Genomic DNA, 19,876 nt, shown 5'->3' on the forward strand with positions numbered 1-19,876 from the left:
CCCAACTGAGATGATCAACTCCAAGTTGGCACAAACAAATGCTCCAAGATGGTGGTTGCATGGTTCTGAGGTTAGTACTACATAATATGTATGTAAAATTGAGTCACTTGGCCATGGTAACACAAAGTAATGGCATTGGTGTTCTGGGAAAGCATTCTTTTAGAATCTGTTATCTAAGTTAGCATTCTTTTAGAAGCCAAAAGAAGTCATGATTTGCATGAGTTAGTAAATAAAATTTCAAATAATGTAAAGCAAATTGGAAGAATGAAACGGGGTACCTAAGTTTCCAACAACCCAAAAAGATTTATTTAAATAATTCATGATTCCCTATTTGTAAACCATCTGTGTGGATATTATCTGGTGTGTTCAATTGCTGGAATGTTTGTTATTTTGATTCAGAGTCATGTTTACAAAAGAGCAATTCAATAGACAGACAGACAATCTCAGTATTTTATTTGAATATTTTGAAATTTACTGTTGGAGCAAAGGGTTGAGGGAGAGCATTATTTGCAGTCAATGAAATTGAGTCAGCTCCCATGGATCCCATCTGTGAGTTGTAAGATTGGAAGTCAAACGTTTGAGTCAGCAAATCCCATCCATCCTTGGATGTGTTTCCCATGCTCGGCCACTCCCATCCTCCATTTCAGTGCAGGGATCTCATCCCTCCTATGCCATCCTTTCCGTTTTCTCCCCCTTGAGCTCTCCTCACCTGTGTACATCTATGAAGGAACGAACTGCTATGGCCAATTCAGGTTCTTACTTTGGGTGTTTGCGGAACCCTTGTCAGCTCAGGAACCTGTTCAAATCCTGCAAAGGTCCTACCAAAAACCTTGGCAGCCAGTTGAAGAATGGGCTGCCTTTCTGTTATTCTGAGATCCCACAGCCCACGAGGAAGCTGGGGTTGAGTTATTTTCAGGTGACTAAGAAGCTGTGGCTCCTATGCAGCCAGCAACAACCTTAGCCTAAATTTATAGTGAACGAAACAAGGCATCCATCTGAATTACAGAACCAGGCTCTACAAGATGGAGAGCAAAGCGTGGGCCTCCTGGAGATGTCAGTGCTTGCTTGGTTTGAACTTCAGGGCCACACTGTTGATGCAAAACCTTTGGCCAGTGGGCTCAGGTCCATCAGGAAACACATGGCCAAGGTGAGCTTCACACTACAGGGGAGAGACACCCTTGTCACTCTCCAGGGAAACAGTTCCACAAGGCCCACCCACGCCCAGAACCTGGCAGTTTGGAAGCATGGTCTTTTGTATTAAAATTTGGTTCAAAAATGGACAAGTGGACATACACAGAGACCTGTGGCAGTAAGCAGTTCTACCTTCCCAGTGAGAATGTGGACAAATGATTAAGCTTAGGCCTTGACTTGCTCATCTATCAGATGGGGATCATAACCTTACCTACACATCAAAACCATTCTGAAGACAAATGAGCACAAGTCGGGTAAGGATTAATACAATCTGGGTGAGCACTCAACAATCACTCTTCTTTCCTGCAGACAAAACTTAACCCTTTTCATCTGCTACCCTCTGCCAGCTTATAAATTCCATGCATCAGAAAACATGAGCACCAAAGAACATAAAAATCAATCTCCTTTGGCTAGCAAGAGAGTTTAGCTGATAAAAGCACTTGAGGTACAAGCCTGGCAAGCTGAGTTAATCCACAGAACCCATGGGGAAGGAGAAAACTGACACCTGAAAGTTGTCCTCTGACCTCCTCTCACGTGCCATGGTGTTGGTGTTTGCGTACTTGAACACACACACACACACACACAAATAATAATAGTAATGATAATGATGATGATAATAATAACAACAAGAATAATAAAATACAAAGCCAAGTTTTCTGTCTAGACCTAAGCTCCCCTTCCTCAAGCTCTAGAAGTAAGGTGCTAATGAATCTGCCTGTTGGTGGCATGCTGCCAAGCAGGAAGGAGGTGGAAAGATGCCAACTTCATCTTTAGTGCCTGGTGATTGGAGAGAGAGATCACCGCAGTTGTGGGTACAAGTCTGGGGCATTTTTATGGCAAAGCACACCATGGAAGAACAAGAGAGGCAGCAAGGAAAGGACTGCTTCTTTCATATCCAAGAAGCAAACACATCACCTGCTTGCAGACCACCTCCATGCGAGCACGTCCTGAGGAAGTGTCCAGTCGTCTCAGGATTCCTGCGTGACTCTCATCGGAGCCTTCTGTGCCGTGAGCCTCAAAAAATGATGGCCAGCCAGTGCCAGAGCAGTACTTCTTCTCAGAACTGTGGGAGACAGTCAGACACAGGGGTCAGAGGACAGTCAGACACAAGGGTCAGAGGACAGTCAGACACAGACAGGGGTCAGAGGACAGTCAGACACAGACAGGGGTCAGAGGACAGTCAGACACAAGGATCAGAGGACAGTCAGACACAAGGATCAGAGGACAGTCAGACACAAGGATCAGAGGACAGTCAGACACAAGGATCAGAGGACAGTCAGACACAGACAGGGGTCAGAGGACAGTCAGACACAGACAGGGGTCAGAGGACAGTCAGACACAGTGGTTAGAGGACATTGCAGACTCACAGCCATTAGACACATGGCTGTTGGCGTATCAGGAGCTTCTTGAACTCCATCCCTTTGTTCTGACCAGGACTAGAATCCCACTTCCCTCTGCCAGATCCCAGGCTGGGCTTCGTGAATAGTCACTTCCAGGGAATTGTTCCTGCTGCCCCTTTGCTGTTCAGGACATTGTCTGGCTATAGTGAAAGGAGTCTTGTTCCTTGGATATTAATGTCTTCTTTCTCTACATCTGACCTAAAAGAACTAAAACCACTGAGGCTATGTGAACTCGTTTGCATATGAGGAACCACAAATTAAACCCATGTACTGAAAAGGCAGAAAAGTAAGAGATTAAGAAGGAAGGACAGTGGTGGGGGAGGTCCTCATGATGGAGGCACTAAGGTGTAAGCTCTAATGAAACAGCAGTTGTAGCAATGGAGATTTCTATTGTCGGAACACAGGCTGCCTGTTCTAGAGAATGAAAGCTCCTGTGCCACATCTTAGAGGTGTGAAGTTAGGCAAGCTACGTGGGTCCCTCACCGGGGACAGTAATACTTGCCTTGCAAGGGCACTTTGAGGACTTAAGGACTTAGCCAGGTGGAAAGTGAGGCATGTGGCAGGTGCTCAGGAGCACTCACTGTGATTATTGTCATTAATCAATTAGCCTGGCACTCTGACTAATCACTGGATAAAGCCTGATGCTTGGGGTGGTCTCCTGGGGACAAAGGATGCTAATCACTGGAGTGGGCCAAGAGGCTGAAGAGTGGGGACCTGCTCCCAGAACACTTCCCCCTCAGGCAGGTTGCAACTCAGTGGTAGAGCATTTGCTTAGTGCACACAAGGTCCTGGATTTGTTTCCCAGAGTTTTGTCTTAGACCTCACACAGGAGAAGTGCCTGCAAACCACATCAGGAAAATAAACGTAAAATTACAGACAGCATGAGATGATCCTCTCCACCTAAAGAAGAAATGACTTGAAGCTCAACCCTGCCTAAAACTGGACAAATGAGCAATGAAGAATCAAATGTCTAGCTCAGCTGAACACACAGCCTCATCAGGAACAGGAGCACGACAGGAATGCAAACATGTGGTCTCAGGGTTCCTCTCTACCCCCAAATTAGTAAGAGTCCTCAAGCACTTCAGTATGGGTTACAAATACCAGTATTTAATACGTGTGAACCATGACTTGGAATTTTAAAACATGTAAGTACTATAATACTTTCTTTTTGTGACAGTTTCATATGTAGCCCAAGATGGCCTTGAGCTCATGCTCTTGCCTCAGCTTCCCAAGGGCTGGGACTATAAGCATGTATCACCATACTTGATCTATATTCATTTCAACACATAGTAAATTCTTTAGATATTAACAACATTTTATGGCAATTACATTTTCTAGAATCAACCACATACTTCATGAGAAGGATTGCATTATTTCCCAATTTTCCAAATATTTTTATTGTCTGGTCAAAAAAAGCATTTAGATAAACCGGTATCTGTGTCTCTGCATTCACTCTAGCCAGAGGCTGTTCTAACTGAATGTTCTTCACAAAATGAAGAGGGGCTGGAGTGAGCTGTGGCTCAAGGTACAGGGTACACTTAGCACAAGTCTCAAGTCATAGCACCTTGTGGATCCCCTAGAAATACCTCAGGAAGCCTTGGGGATGCTTTTTGAGAAATCTCTGGAGTAAGGGCTTGACTTCCAAAAAGTCTTGGTGGGAAGCCATACTCCATTACATCTGTAACCTGAAAGCATTATTTGATCCTCTGGTGCTACCAAGCCATGAAGCATGGGGCAATAGTGACATAATGGTTTCCCAAGGTTGCTAGGAAGAATTACTGAGGTGTCTGGCCATATGACATGTTTAGAATAGGGCCTGATACATGCTACATGCTGTCACTTTTAATTAATTTATTATTGCCAATAACATATACTTATGGAATATGAGTGACCCCGAGTCCAGTTAAAAGCAGCTATATATTTGGGTTGGTTTCTCTGTAAAAATATTCACTTGAGATTACTGTGAAAGATAGTATGGGAGCACCTGCCTAGCATGCACAGGGTGGAGTTTGATCCTTAGCATGGGAGAGGAGAGAGAGACAGAGAGACAGAGAGAATGAATTCACCTGGATATCCCAGACACTTTATTTCAGGAAAAAACCCTCAGCACCTCCTGCCTCTTCCTGCCCTTGGCATTATATACACTACTAACTACTAAAGGGATTTTGATAAAGAACTATGAATGCAATAAAGCTTTTTAAAAATCGACAAATGAATCTAAGGCTAATAAAAAATCATTAACTGGCTTTATGGGAAACAATAAACCTTTACTGATGGAATTGGTAGAAATGTGGGGATTTTACCAAGTAATATAAGATGATCTGAGACCAACAGTCTAAGTATGAAGGCAAACTAGAAAGTTCAGGATTCAGATTTAATGGATTAGCAGGCTACATGGCTCACTCACATTGTACACTCTGACACTCGGAGACAGTGCTTACTTTTTTCTTCCTTCCTTCCTTCCTACCTTCCTTCCTCTCTCCCTCTCTCCCTCCCTCCCTTCCTTTTTCTATTTCTTTTGGCATCTGATTTTTGAGTTTGTCCTCCTATATTTATTTTGTCCTCATTTCTGAATATTCTACAGTTAGTCCCCTCATAAGCAACAGCAGAAGCAGGGGATAATCAGTGATAATTCTAAATGTAACAGTAGTATTCCCATCCATTTCTGAACATGGATACATGAAGTTTTAAACAATATTACCATGTTACTTGGGACATTCAGAATATCAGGGTGCAAATATATATATAATCAGACTCCCCAAATGCTCCTATTTTAAGAAAGATTCATGGCAATAAGATACATAATCTTGAAATAGTTTTTCTTTAGGTAAGGTCTCACTGCATAATCCAGTCTGGCAACTCGAACTCTAGCTCCTCCTGCCTCAGCCTCCTGGTCAATGGACTACAGATATGCTCCACCACTCCTGGAAACAAACCCTTCCAGAAGAGTTTATGGGGGCTAGGGGGAGAAGGGAGGTAGAGGAGGCAGTGGCACCAGAGTGGCATCAGGCTAACAAGATGATTCTGGATCTATAGGGGAGTGGTGACATGCTGGAAAGTATTGTTGGCTTGGTAACCCTCAACTCGGTTCTCAGATTAGTGGAGACAAAATTCCACAAATTGGCACCACTCACTGCAACAAGGCAGAACCTTGGAAGGACAATGGGAGCTCTGCCACGAGTGGCTGGGAACCAGGCTCTGGAAAGGGAGTTTGCGAGGTACCTTTAGAGTCAGGTAGTATCGACCTAGGGACCTCCAGCTGTGATTTAAAAGGCTAGCACCAGAAGGTGAAGACACCACCATAAAAACATTGTCTGAGTGGCCTGGGTAATAAAGTGTGGCCTAGTGGAAGGCTGGTAGCTGTGGAATCCTGGGTATCCTTGGCAGGCTTCAGTTCCTCACATGAAAAGAGACCACCACGGAGAGCCCCCGAGAGCTCTGGCAGGCAGTGCCCTCAGTGCTGACACACTTCCCAGCTCCTGTGGAACATGAGCTCAGTGCTAGCATTTAACAGAAGTATGGCTCCCGGGGTCTGAACATGGTTTCAATTTAAGCTGAAAGTTCCTTGCCATGTGGCAGTGTTGAGAGGTGATTAGGCCTTAAGAGGGAATACTGAAGTTCTCACAGGCCTGGGTCAGTTAACAAGAGAGCTAGTTGATAAAACAAGGCCACTCTTGTGTTTTATCTTCATGTGCTTACTCACCCTTTGACCTTCTGTCTTGAAAGGCAGGAAGCCCTCACTAGTCCCCACGAGGATGTGGCACCATCCTCTCAGACATCTCAGCCTCCTGAGGCCTGGCTCAATAAAGCATTCAACATCAGGTGTTCTGTCTCAACAAAACAAAGTATACTGACAAGGGTGTGGAGCAAGTCCTTTAAAGACTCGAAATATCAGTTTCCACATCTATTTATTACATGTCCCTGCAGGTGACAGCTTGCACTGTACTGACCCCAGTGCTTAGGACAAGTATCCAAGAAGCTAGAGAGATGTCTCAGCAGTTAAAGCACATTTCTTTCTCTGACAGCATAAACAGCAATAACTCCAGGGGGGTTGGATACACTTTTCTGGTCTCTGTGAGTACTGTACTCAGATGTGTACAAAAATGCATATACTGATAGTTAAAATATATAAAAATAAAAACATTTTCTAAAAAGAATTCAGAAATTATGATTTCTGTTCCACATCCATGGGGGCTTCATAACTGAAGTCTTCGGGTGCATTCACATTACTGGGGATGCTCAGCAGCAGAGAGGATGCTATGGATGAATGAGTCAAGAAACCTGTTCTGAGCACATCACGTTAGCTTCCAGGGGTGGTGGTAACAAAGCTGCAACAAAGGAGGTGGGATGCTCTTAGGGTTCTGAAGGCTGAAAGCCCAAAACCAAGATCTCAGCAGGGAAGGGCTGTGTCCTCTAGAAGGACCCAGCAAGCCCCTCTGTGCTGCCTCCTCTTAGCATCTGGAAGTGGCTGGCAAACCTCTCCATTGCTGCACTCTTTGTGTCCATGTCATGTGGCAGTCTCCTCTCTGGACCTGTTTCTCCTCCTCTTACTAGGACACCAGTCATATTGGATTAAAGGAGCATCCAATTTCAGTATGACCTGATTGCAACAAATTCCATCTGCAGTGACGGTATTTCCACCTAAGGTCACGTTCACAGCTTCTGGAGATGAAGGATTCAACTATTTTCCTCAAAGTCATGATGCTCTAATTGGCCTTTCTGTTGCTGTGATAAAACTCTCTGACCGAAAGGAACATAGGGAACTCCCAGGCCACAATCCATCTACTCTGAAGGAAGTCAGGGCCAGAACATGGAAAAAGAAATGTTGCTTGCTGCAAATTCTCTCTGTGCTCAGACTTAAATTCTCATCTGACCCAGCACCACCTGCCTGAGATTGGTGCTACTCATAGACAACAGTGGGCTGGGCCCTCCCACATTAATCATCAATCAAGACAGTTTCCACAAATGTGTCCACAGGCCAATCTGGCCTAGGCAATTAAAACCCCTTCTTCCCAGGTGGCTCTTGGTTGGGTTAAATCAACAATAAAAACTAACCAGGACACACAATTCAACCCATGATGTATGTACATAAAATTAACTGGCCACGGGCCTCACACAGCCTATCAGCTTTATCTCCTTCACTAAATAAAATGTTTGGGTCAATAGGAAGCCCTTAAGCTCTGAATTGCATGCTGACACAGTATCAGGAACTTAGAAAACAAAGCCAGGCTTTGCAGTGTGTTTCTTCAAGGAGGCTTCATGGAGAAACCCAGGCCCTAACGAATTTAAATCAGTACACAGCAGGAGTGAGCACATCCCAGAGTGCACACAGCATGACTACCAGCCTGCAGAAGAAGCCACCAAAGAAGTCAGGGTTCCTGAATTTACCTCCTAGTATCTCTAAGATTCATTTTCTGTTGACAAACTTTTCATTTCATTCTGACTCTACACAAACATTTGCAGGAATGGCATTTGTGTACCCCTGCTTCCTACAAAAGAATCTTGAGATTAGCAATAAAGAGCTAATATGAGAGAGAAAACAAGAATGTACTCCTAACACCATCCTCTTGAATGGTAAGAAAGCTCAATGAAGGGCTGGAGAGATGGCTCAGCAGGTAAGAGGATTTGGTGCTATTCCAGAGGACCTTGGTTCAATTCCTAGCATCGACATGCAGCTCACAACCATCTGTAACTCCAGTCCTGGGGGATCTGATGCCCTCTTCCAATCTTCATGGGAACTGGTGCATGTGGTGTATAGACACGCATGCCCACATACATATAAAAATAGTAAAGTGTTCAAAAATATTTTTTTGAGAAAGAATACTTCATAATGCAGTCTTCACTTATATCTTTTCACTGATTAGAACATATTTTCCAGAATCCCTCATTGTCAAATGCACACTTAGTATCCATCCCTGAGAAGGGTTTATCTCTAAGAATACATCATTGTTAGCATGTCTGGAGTGCTTAGTAGGTGTTACACCTTGCTCTGATGTGTTTACATCTACTAACTCATAACTTAGTTAACTCTCCCAACAACCCTATGAACTGGATACACTGTATTCTCATTTTACAGGTCAATGAGGAAACCAAAGCAGAGAGACATTAAGAAACTTACCCAAGGTAACCCAACAATGGGACTGACACCTTTACCTTTACCACACTACTATGGATGCTCTTTTAAGACAGTGTGCTCTAGAATGGAACTGATTGTTATTTCTTTGATTTTGGTGTTAAATGCCTCCCCCTAAAGCCCAAGTGTGAAAGGCTTGGTGCTATTGGCAAGTGTGGAACTGGTAAGAGATGGAACGTGCAGGGGCATGTCCCTGAAGAAGACTGTGGGAGCCTGGCATTTCCTTTCTCCCCTTAGTTCCTAGACATGCAGTTGGGGTTTTGCTTTACCATAAGGTATCACCACTGAGAACCTCAAGGCTGTAAGCCAAAATATTTATAAGCTGATTAGCTCCTGTGCTATTATAATAACAGGAAGCTTAATGGATATGTTCTTAATAGTAACAGGAAGCAAGATAGATAAATTCTTATTTTCTTTATTCTTGGCTTGAGCATCATCAAGAAAATGGAACAAAAATTCAAAAGTTCTTTTTAAAGGGGGGGGCTTTGCATTTAAAACTAAAATGACTGAAAAGAAAACCAAAAAAAAAAAAAAAAAAAAAAAAAACAATGGAGGTCCATGAACTAACTGCTGGCTACTTTGTAAATAATCTTCCAGAATATCAATTGGATTTCATATGGATTTGGGCTGTTTCACTGTGACTCGGGGTTGGCCACATAACTTTCTTAATTTTAACTAAGCATTGTGTAGCTACTGGCTACATGTGGCTCATTAAGCTTAAATTTGCTAAAAATCCTTACAAGTCTAGTTTCTTGGCTACACTGGCTATACTCTGGATGCCCAACAGCCACATGGAATCTAAGACTCCTATAGAGATCTGTGCAGACAGTGTGTCCTTCAACATAACAAGTCCTGCTGACTAGAGCCCTTCATTCTGCTCTCTCTCTGTTCCCCTATTGTTTGATGTTGTGACTGAGTCTGGGTGGTGTGGGGAGAAGAACCATTGGATAGTGGGAAGGTCTTCTCTGGAAATATACAGAAACCAGGACACCAACAGAGTCAACAGAAGCTTAGAGATGAAGCATTCTTACATGGATGACTTCTCATCTCCCAAATTGAGAAACAGGATACTTATACAGCAGTTAAATAGTAAGAACATAATCTTACATTTTTACAAGGTCCCCAGCTGAAAGCAGGCTAGTCACCCTAACCTTTGACAACTCCTTTTGGCAGAAATGATGGTGAAGGGATAACTAATTTTTCTGAAACCCAACTCTCGCCTTCCACTGCTGCTATTCCATGAACGAACCACATGTTTGGTTATTTCTGCCATTTTCTAGCATATGCAACTCCTAAAATTCTTACAATCCTCAAAGTGACAATATCTTTTTGTAGTATAGCAGCTTAGCTGATGGATGCAGGATGGAGACTCGTCAGCAAGGCATGATTAGAGCATAGGACCTTTCGGTTCCACCCCCAATATGCAGGGAAGGGAGCTGACCACCCATGCCCATGATTTTGGAATGACAACTCCACATGATCCAAAAGGACAGGGTCTTGTGAGTTTCTGAGTAACTGAACTCATGGAAGTTTCTAGAGAATTTACCCAGAGAGGGCATGGAACCCAGTATACTTCTCCTGCACCCATTCTACTTATCTCTTCAATGGTGTATACCATTTTAATAATGATGCCTTTCCAATAAAGTGGTAAGTATAAGTGCTTCCCTGAGTTCTGGGTACCACTCAAGAGAAACAGAGAATACAGAAGAGTGTGGAAAGCCTGACTGAGAGAGAGAGCTGGTTGGTTAGGAGCATAGTCACAAACAGGATTGTATGCTAGGCATCAGAAGTAGAGTACAGGACATGAGGACCGAGCTGTTTACCCAGGATCTGACACTGTCTCCAAGTACACAAGGTCAGATCTGAATTACACTGGAGGATGCCCTCAGCCTCCATCTGCTGGGGAGCTGACTTCTTGCTTAGACAAAAGGCCTCACAGGTTTTGATGTCAGGACTCGGAGGTTAAGAGCACATGATGTTCTTGTAGAGGACAGGTTTGGCTGGCAGCATCCTTGTCAGACAGCTCACAATAGCCTGTAACTCCAGATAAAGGGACATCTCTGGTTTCTGAGGGCACCTGTGTACACATGAGCATGCATGGACACATGCCTGAACACCCACACAATTAAAAATAAAACTTAAAAAACGTCTTGGGATCACAGAAGTCTGTTGAATGCTGTGATGTGACGGGGAAGTCACGTGTTCTTCCAACATTGCTATGTAAGAAGTAACTTCATCCTGGCCTTCCCTGGCTGGCACTCCTGAGCTGGTGGCTGCTGACTGGGAGTGGGCTCTTCCAGGTAGTACTCACCATCCCCAATATGCCTGGGCCATGGCCTGGCCTCCTGAGCACGAAGGAAAATCGATCCTAATCACGCCTGTCCTTGCAGGAAGGGTCTGGCTTCCCTAATGCAGCTCACATTAGCAGCAGGCTGGCCAAGAAGCCAGGCTGCTGAAAGCCCAAAGGACAGAAGGAGGCTCTGCCTAATGGAAGATTCACAGGACTGGCTTGATTTATATTTTATTCTAAACCAATTTAAGGTTGATGCAAAAGAAAGGAAAACATCTTTGAAGTTCTGAAAAACAAGACTTCAAAGATGTTTCCTTTCTTCTTCCTTGAATCTACTTTTTTTTAAAGACTATTTCCTGAATATCTAAACAAAAAAAGCCTTTGTTGAAAGATTTTAGATGCTGATTGACTTAAAAGAGGCTTTGAAATCAAGGGACAATTAAATTTACTTTTAGCTACATAGAAGAGGGCACAGTATTTGCTTCTGTCAAGCACTGTGGGGAATCAAGCCTCATAAAAGTCCGCGCTTGCTAAATTAAATTATAAACCCATTTTCCCTGGGAGAGGTACAGTTTTAATCATATGGCCAAGCAAATACTATTAGGGTTTAGATTTCTTTACATACTTTCCCCTCTAAAAATTCCTAATGGCTTTATCATGAAGTCCCCATCAGAACTTTGTTTTCTCTTAGAGATACATAAATGAGGGACAGAAGCCCTGTTAGCTGAATGAAATATTAGAAAAAAGTTAAGACAGACAGAGATCCTCCATGAACAGCTCTCTGCACAATAGTAATAACAGGACAAAGGCAACCAATGGTCCCTAGGCGCTGGTAGCACACAGGAGGCTCTTGGGTTCAGTCTTCAGCTAAAAAAAAAAAAAAAAAAAAAAAAAAAAAAAAAAAACTAAGAAACTCTAAGAGTATTTATTTAAGATCTCTTTGCATTCCTCCTCTTACCTGAAAAGTGGGCTATCACAGCACACACAATGGTACATCCCTGTCTCCTTGTTGTTCAAGTACATCCCACTGAAAGGCTGAAAGCAAAGACGGAAGGAACATCATTACACTCGGGGCTGATAAAGTAGACAAACCAAAGAGTGAGGCTGGCTCAGTACTGAAGTGTATGTCGTAAGGTCAATCCCCACCACTACCAAAAAAAAAAAAAAAAAAAAAAACCCAACAACAAAGCCTCCAATCAAGGAATTATACTCATTTGACAAAGTGCATATATCAGCAGAGAAAAACTACACTCAACCAAGGAAGCAGCCTACAAGCTTCTTTACAGCCTGGCCTTTATCATGCCAAGTATTCAAATTGTGACATTAATAATGCTTTGTATTTATGTACCATCTTTCATCCAAGAACATCAAAGTCCATGAAAAAGCATGAACACCAGTCCCATCCTCTGCCATGCTGGAAGATTTCACTCTCTCCTTTCAAAAGAGCTAAAGCAACAGGAGTCTAAACACTCGTCCAAGACACTTTGAACTCTCTAATTAAAGATGGAATACAAAGAACTGGGAGTACAGCTCAGTGGTAGAGTTCTTCACTTGTATGCAGACACTGAGATTGATCCCTGATAGGAAGAGAGGGTGGAGAGGGTGAGGGAGAGGAAGAAGGGGAGAGAAAACACAAATACATCAAAAGCACAGTTCAGTGAATTTGGGGCTCTGCCTTTAACACACACCATGCAGTGTCAACACTGTAGAGTCAACCAGGGTTAAATGATGAGCCAGGGCCCCAGTGCTAGGTCATCAGGTGGATGGAAGCACTACATCCACAGGAGTTTAAGGAAGGTGCAGGCTTTCAGCTGCTGAGAGGGCTATGAAGGGAATCAAAGCAGTGAGTGAGTGCAGTCCATATCTAATGCCCTCTTCTGGCCACCTTGGGCACCTGCACACACACACAGTGCACATAAATTCATGCACGCACACAAATAAAATGAATGATCTTTAAAATTTTTTGTCAAATTCCTTTACCATCCCCTCAGTCCACAAAATTATAAAGAGTTTTCACACGCTAAATATAAAAGCCATGTCATAGTGGCAAGGATTATCCAACCACACAGACAACAGGACTCAAAGCATGGAATGCTGGCAGAGTAGCAGCCCTGCCAGGGACTCAGCTCTCCCATCTCTCTAGATTCACCAACTCAGAAACTCCCCATGGTGCTAACTGCATATGAGAGAGAGAGAGAGAGAGAGAGAGAGAGAGAGAGAGAGAGAGAGAGAGAGAGAGAGAGAGAGGAGAGCTTCCTGGGGATGTTCAAATCCACTTGCTGAGAGTCTACCAGATAGACACACTTGGATATTCTCTCTCTCTCTCTCTCTCTCTCTCTCTCTCTCTCTCTCTCTCTCTCTCAAAGTCTGAGTCTTGGTTATTACTCAAACAGGGTGCAAATTCTTGCACTGGCTGCAAGCACTGCTAACATCCCACCATCATCTGATTTAAAAAGAAAAATATGAGCAACTAAATTTTAATTAGTAGTCAGCAATAGGGAGGCTTTGGGAGCTGCTCTTCACTTGAACTAATGAAGCTGACTTATGCTTACAGCTCTGCACAATTCTAAAAAGTTAAATGTGGAGACAGAGCCACTGGAAGGGATTTACAACATTAGTTAAAATAATGAATGATGCTCGTTTTGAAAGAGGGCCAAATGCAAAGGATATTGCACCATCTGCTTCAGAAGCCCGCAGCTTTATTCTCCTAAACATCTGGCAGAGTGTTTCCAGGTTCCCTGTACACACCAAACCCTGCCTGACTGGTTACCTGGGAATTAGGCTAGTCTTAGGACATTCTGGGATTATACAGGATCTCAGAGCATCATGTGTGTTTCCCTTGTGCTGTTGATAACAATGGGGAAAACAGTTTCATTTTCACCCACATGAAGTTGGACAAAAACATAATTCCCCCCCCCCCAAATTTCACAAGAATCTATAAGGATCTGCCAACTTGTCAGTAGCTGTGGCATCAGAGAAACTGAGCCTGTGATCATATTTAAAAGCCCAAAGCTACCTGCTCTTTGCACAGGTACCAATAGGCAAATACACTGGTCCCACAACACTGAAGGACCACTACACAGGGTCTGCCATGGGATCTACTTCAGAAATGAAAGCATCTCATAGGTACAGCTCAAAGCAAAGCTGCAGTGGCTACATCTGTTCCTGCCACTGCTTGTCATGAGCTGCAGTGCCAGCACAATGCTGCCACCTGAGGAAATGAACAGAAGCTGAGACTACTCAGTGCAACTGGGTGTGTCTGCCTATGACAGGCAACATTCACCAGCATCTCTATTTTGGATGCCTCCTCTAGCCAGGCACAGAGCAAGTACCAGGAAACAGAACACAGGGCCAGGCGGGGGTAGAGGTGGGGGAGGGGGCACTGCTGTGATGGAGAATACTGGAAGAGACAACCTAGGCTGGGATTAAGAAAAGGGCTCCTGGAGAAAGTAATTTGGATTGAGTTGGGTCTGGGGATTGGAAAGATGACTCAGCTATTAAGAGCATTTTCTTGTTCTTCCAGAGGAACCAAGTTTGGTACCCAGAATCCATATCAGTGGCAGTTCACAATAGTTGGTAACTCCAGCTTCAGGACCCTGAGGGCACCAACACACATATGTGCACACACACACACATACTATACATATACATATATCTATATTACATATATAATAGCAAATCTTAAAAGGAGGGTCTGAATTAATTATCAGGACAAATGGCTGGGAAAGGAACCCAAGATACAGGGGCCTAAAGGGGAAGAAAGCAGAGCATCTGCTTGCTGTGAGGACAGTGTGACCATAGTGCAGGAGCCAGAGGAAACACAGCTGGCTCTGAGGCAGGAGTGCAGGTAGGGACCATGGCTGGGAGGTGTGTTTTTAAGCAGTGGGAGGTTGGTACTTAAGTGCATTTACTTTGACAGCAATGGTAAGCTTCCAAATGATTATGAGCTGGAAAGAAGCATGGTCCACTTTGTTCTCCAAAGATTCATTTGGGCAGGGGAAGAGAAAGCCTGGAGAAGAGTGGTGTGGATACAGCAAGATGGATTGGCCTGGTGGTGAGCAGGGACAGGCCTGGAGCTTGGAGAGCAAGAATGACACGGAGGGATAGAGAAGGATTCTGGTTTCTTCAGGTGGGTGGCAACTGATGGACCAGTACAGAGACTGCTGGAGGTGGACAGGATTCTCATAGAGCACATGGGAGGGTTTGCAGGCACCTTTACTCCAGCCTCCCCACCTCGATAACATCCTATTAGAACACTGTACGTCATTCTGCTTACCGCTTCAGTTCCTTTCTCTCTGGTGACGTAGAACTGCTCAGCGGTCAACTTCTTCTCCCAGTCAGTCTTGCTTAGAGAGAGCTTGGATTTTGTAAGAGACCCTGCATTGTTAAGTAGGAAATTTGTTTTATTAAAACAAAGCCCTGCCCCTCCCCCATTTTGGCTTGCACTCTCACCTGGAGGGTTAATCCCAGCTGTGGCTTCATTGTCACAGGAACCAGAAGGCTCAGGCACAGAATGCCTCCCTCACGCATTTCATTAACAAGAAATGGGTGATCAGTAGAGTCAGTGGCCAGTCTGGTCCTCCCAAAGAAGTGGTTCAAATAGGAAATACAAATTCTCCCCAGGCACCTCAAGGTCAAAGTAGATTCCTCCTCCCATTTCTGCATTAAATAATTCCAAGTCTTTGTTTGTTTGTTTGTTTGTTTGTTTGTTTGTTTATTTTTCCCTTTGTAGTAGGCACATCAGTCTTCCTGACCCTTCTGACCCCTCCTGACCCTTCTGATCCCTCCTGACCTTTCTGGAACTGCTGATTCGTCACATGATTTCAGAAAAGCTTTTGGTGCCTCAGTTTCTTCTTTGCAATTTAAAAAAATTACTTTACAAAAATCAGCACGAGGAGTAATGGATTTCATTCAGGCATTCCCACATATATGCTATTTTCATTACTGGCCTTCTCTCATTCTCCACTCCATCCCTCTGTTTGCTTGCATATAAATCCTGTTACCCCCAACACAAAAATAGATTAAAATAAATAAAGTAGGGATCTGTATGTGAAAGAAATTGTGAGGTATTTTTGCCTTTCCTGGTCTGGGATGCTTAACATAATGATTTCAAATTCCATTGATTTTTCCCTGCAAATACCATGATTTCATTTTCTTTAGAGTTGAATAAAGTTCCTGTGTGTGTGTGTGTGTGTGTGTGTGTGTGTGTGTGTGTGTGCTGTGATAGCTAAAGAAACTCCATTTTGTGATAGGTGCCCACTTTGGTACCTGTCTCTGCCTCAATTTTCTCAAAGGTAAGTTCCTGACAACCTTGACTTCTTGACCTCCCACTCAAAGCTGTGCAGCGGTGACCATTTGCTTATAATGATATAGCTAACTCCTGATTTGGGCTTTTGTAACTGGCTTATGCAGATGCTTAAGGACTATTTTGAGGTCACCTTGAAAACCTAATCTTGGCAAAGCCTCCCTAATTTGCTTTTGTAGATATTCAAGACTCCCTGTGGTTTTCACCTTTAAAGGCCAAAGGTTTCCTTCACTTGCCTCTGGAAGACACTTAGAGACTGCTGGCAGTTTAAATAAATTTGGCTAATTATTATCTGAATTGATGAATATCTAGGCTGCTTCCATTTCTTAGCTCCTGTGTAAAATGTGGATGTGCAAATGTCCCCAAGGTAGGGCTTAGAACCCTTCAGATATGTGCCCGGAGGGGAGTGCTGCAGATGGGACACATGCTAGTTCTGAAAAGTGGTTTCCAACAGGACCCAGCTGGGAGTAGTGAGGGACTGAACAGAGATGATCTTTGAGGGAGGAGTTATTACACTCCTTCCCTAGCCACTTGTAAAGGTCTCTTCAATTCTGTCTGCCAGGAGGGGTCTGTATTCTAAAAATTCTCTTGCATAGAGATACCTATTGTATCCTCCCCAAAGTGAATCTGTCTGTTATCTGTTTGCTTTTGTTTGTTTTAAGGTAAGGTCTTGTAAAGTTCAGGCTGCCTTGCCTACTGTGTAGTCTAGGCTGGCCTGAACTGCTGACACTTCTTGCTACACTTTAACCTGTTACTGTGCTTCATTATTTCTGTCCATATTTTGTTCCCCTTTTCTCCTCCTGTTAGTTATTACTTCTGCCCTATTATATTTATATGGACACACATACACAAAGCATAGTTGAGGTGGGTATAAAGTTGTCTTAGTTAGAGTTTCTATTGTGGTGATAAAACACCATGACCAAAAGCATGGGCTCATTTTATCTCACAACTCAGGTCCCAAGCAGTTGGGGGTGGGGAGGTCAGGAGCTGGAGGCAGTACTGGGGCAGATTTCTGAGAACCACTGTGTACTGGCTTGCTCTCCATAGCTCACTCAGCCTGCTTTCTCATCCACCCCAGAACCATCTGTTCACGGATGGCATGGCCCAAGGTGGCCTGGACCCTTCCACAGCAATCACCAATGAAGAAAATGCCCTTACAAATTTGCCTACAGGTGATCTAATAGTAGTTTTTCAACTGAGGTTCCTCTTCCCAGATAACTCTAGCCTGTTGTCAAATGAACATCAATAACAACAAAACAAACAAATAAAACCCAACCTACCCAAAAAGCCTAATCCTGTTAATAAATGTTTTCACTGTTCACAATGGAAGGAGTTTATAATCGTCCAGCACTTTAACGTGCAAATATGGAAAGACAGATTCAGATGATCACTAAACCTGCCGGTGTGGAGGAGGGGTCCCACCCTAGGCTTCCTTCTGCCTCCATACTGCCCTCCTGGGGAATTTTACCATCTTAATATCCCCAAATCCCAGCCCACGGTGCACACTCCCAAACTTTGATTTCCTTCCATTGTAGACAGGCCTGCTATTTCACCTCTATTTATAATAGCCACCTGGAAATCTCCATGCTAGCCACGATGGTAGGTTCGTCTTTTTTTCTCCCTGAACTAGTTTTCACAACATAGCCTGACACTTCGTTGTTAAGTTCATACACATTAAAGACTGTCATATCTTCATCTCCAATACTGGAAGAGGGACAGGGAGAAACAAACGTAGAAAAAAAGGAAAGGGGTAAGCCCTGCAAAGTTTCTTTCTCCACTCACACTGCAGTAAACTCGTATGAGCACACACAGGAGAGTGGGTATCTCCAAGTCAGATATTGGGTCCCCACTGGCAACCAAATCTATCATCTTGATCTTTGACCTCCCAAATTGTAAGAACTCCGTGTTGTTTATTGCCTCTACTTAGTATTTGTTATGGATGCCCACACTCAAACATCAAAGCCAGTAAGAGGCAGGGAGCTGAGACCTTAACCACAGAACATCACCTGCTTCTCATTCTTAATGGATGCAGTTTGTTGACCTGGACCTTCATGCTTTACTTAAGTATTGCTTAACTGTTTGGGCTGAGGCCAATTTCCCATCCTGAGAGTAATGCTGTTAAGATGGTCTTTGCAATACAGCTTTGTTCTTTTGAATTATTTCCATAGAATAATCTCCCTGGAGGGGCTGTCTGGTCAGTTACACAGCCCCAGCTATGTACTGGTGTCTGGCCAAACTTAATATGGCTGAAGGCTCTCAGCTCCCAGGGCTATTCATCAGGCTGCTTTTGACAGCACCGGTTCCACGGAGTTTCCACTAAAATCGCTCAACTGTAAGTATCAGCACAGCTTCAGCCCACCAGGCTTGCACAGGGTCTGCCTGAGATATCAAAGGAATAAAGAAGCTCTAACTGGAAATCGTGTTGGATCAGTTAACAGTCCACAATCTAGGACATACATTTATTGAACACTAAAATTTTAAAGCAGCGAGAAGTCTATAAAGACCAAAAGAATTGGAAACTTCAGCAGCATAATATATGAAATTGGGTTGAAAAGGAGGAGGGACGCAGAAAGGAGGTCAAGAGAGCAGCTACCCAGTGCCAAATCACAGGGGCATGAAATTGATGACTCCCACTCCTTCCTCCATAAGATGTAAGTGTTTCAACTCACAAAGGGGAACCAAAAGCACTTTCCACCCCACTCCCATTCCGTCCCTCAGACACTAACAATGACTGTAGGAACATGAGAATAATCAGAACACGTCTCACATCCTTGATCCACACAGACCAACACAGCATGGCAGGAAGCACCCACGGGACAGCAGTGGGCCAGTTGGCAGCTCACTCAGGACAGAAGGCAGCTCACCAGCTGGCAGTTCTCGGAAAGCGGGGTGTACGGGCAAAGGGCTAATTCCTCCTGCTCAGGAGTTAACGTCCTGGGCACGATGTCCCGCAATTGGCCACCACTGGGTCCCTGACTATGGCTCCTGACACTGACGATTTTATGCACGAACTAAAATGTACCATATACACGAACTGGGTGCAAGTGTGGTACAGAATTTGTACCCTCCCGAGATTCTCTCCCAGATCAGTGTTCCCCCAACACACCAAGTTTACAGACCACAGTGCTCGACAACCCCGGCTCCCAGGGACAGCGGGTTACCGGGACCAGGCTCTCAACGCCTCCCGGGAGGCGACCCCGAGTCAGCCAGGGCAGTAAAACTGAAAGCCACGAGGCGGCGGCGACAGAAGACCTACCTGAGTCCCCGCGTCCCGACCCCGCACAACCCCGAGCTGGCCGCCCAGGAACTTCCAGCAAAGACAGGCCCCGCAGTGCTCGCAGCAGGCGCGCCATGTCGCAGCCACCAATGGGTTGCCTCCCCACACTACCCTACCCCCACCCTCCCGCAGTCCCTCCCCCTCCGGCCAGGTCCCCTCTCTTCCTCCCTGCTCTCCCTTCTGGCTGGTTCGTCACCCCACCCCCACTCCCTAACTTATCCGCTTGCTCTTTGCACCCCACTTGCCCTTGACCTTCGCTGCGTTTCCGGATCCGCAACCC

General features: G+C 44.3%; 1 protein-coding gene across 1 annotated transcript; it reads right to left on the reverse strand.

The window, feature by feature from the left end:
• Positions 1-456: 456 nt before the first annotated feature.
• Msrb2 (methionine sulfoxide reductase B2) lies at positions 457-19,675 on the reverse strand. Its single transcript, XM_051205713.1, has 5 exons — positions 19,576-19,675; positions 15,291-15,391; positions 11,973-12,049; positions 2,107-2,254; positions 457-1,159 (listed from the first exon to the last, which is right to left on the reverse strand). The coding sequence occupies exons 1-5, from the start codon at positions 19,670-19,672 to the stop codon at positions 1,055-1,057; spliced, it is 528 nt and encodes a 175-aa protein (XP_051061670.1). The 5' UTR covers positions 19,673-19,675; the 3' UTR covers positions 457-1,054.
• Between the last annotated feature and the right edge of the window lie 201 nt (positions 19,676-19,876).

This window comes from Phodopus roborovskii, unplaced genomic scaffold (genome assembly GCF_943737965.1).
Source record: "Phodopus roborovskii unplaced genomic scaffold, PHOROB, whole genome shotgun sequence".
NCBI lineage: Eukaryota > Metazoa > Chordata > Mammalia > Rodentia > Cricetidae > Phodopus > Phodopus roborovskii.

Bases quoted from the DNA above. Each gene is read 5' to 3' on its own strand.
- Msrb2 (XM_051205713.1), bottom strand. From the start codon at position 19,672: ATGGCGCGCCTGCTGCGAGCACTGCGGGGCCTGTCTTTGCTGGAAGTT. The intron at 15,392-19,575 runs GTAGGTCTTCTG...TTAACAATGCAG, and splicing joins GTCGGGACGCGGGGACTCAG to GGTCTCTTACAAAATCCAAG. The intron at 12,050-15,290 runs GTAAGCAGAATG...CTTTGCTTTCAG, and splicing joins GAGAGAAAGGAACTGAAGCG to CCTTTCAGTGGGATGTACTT.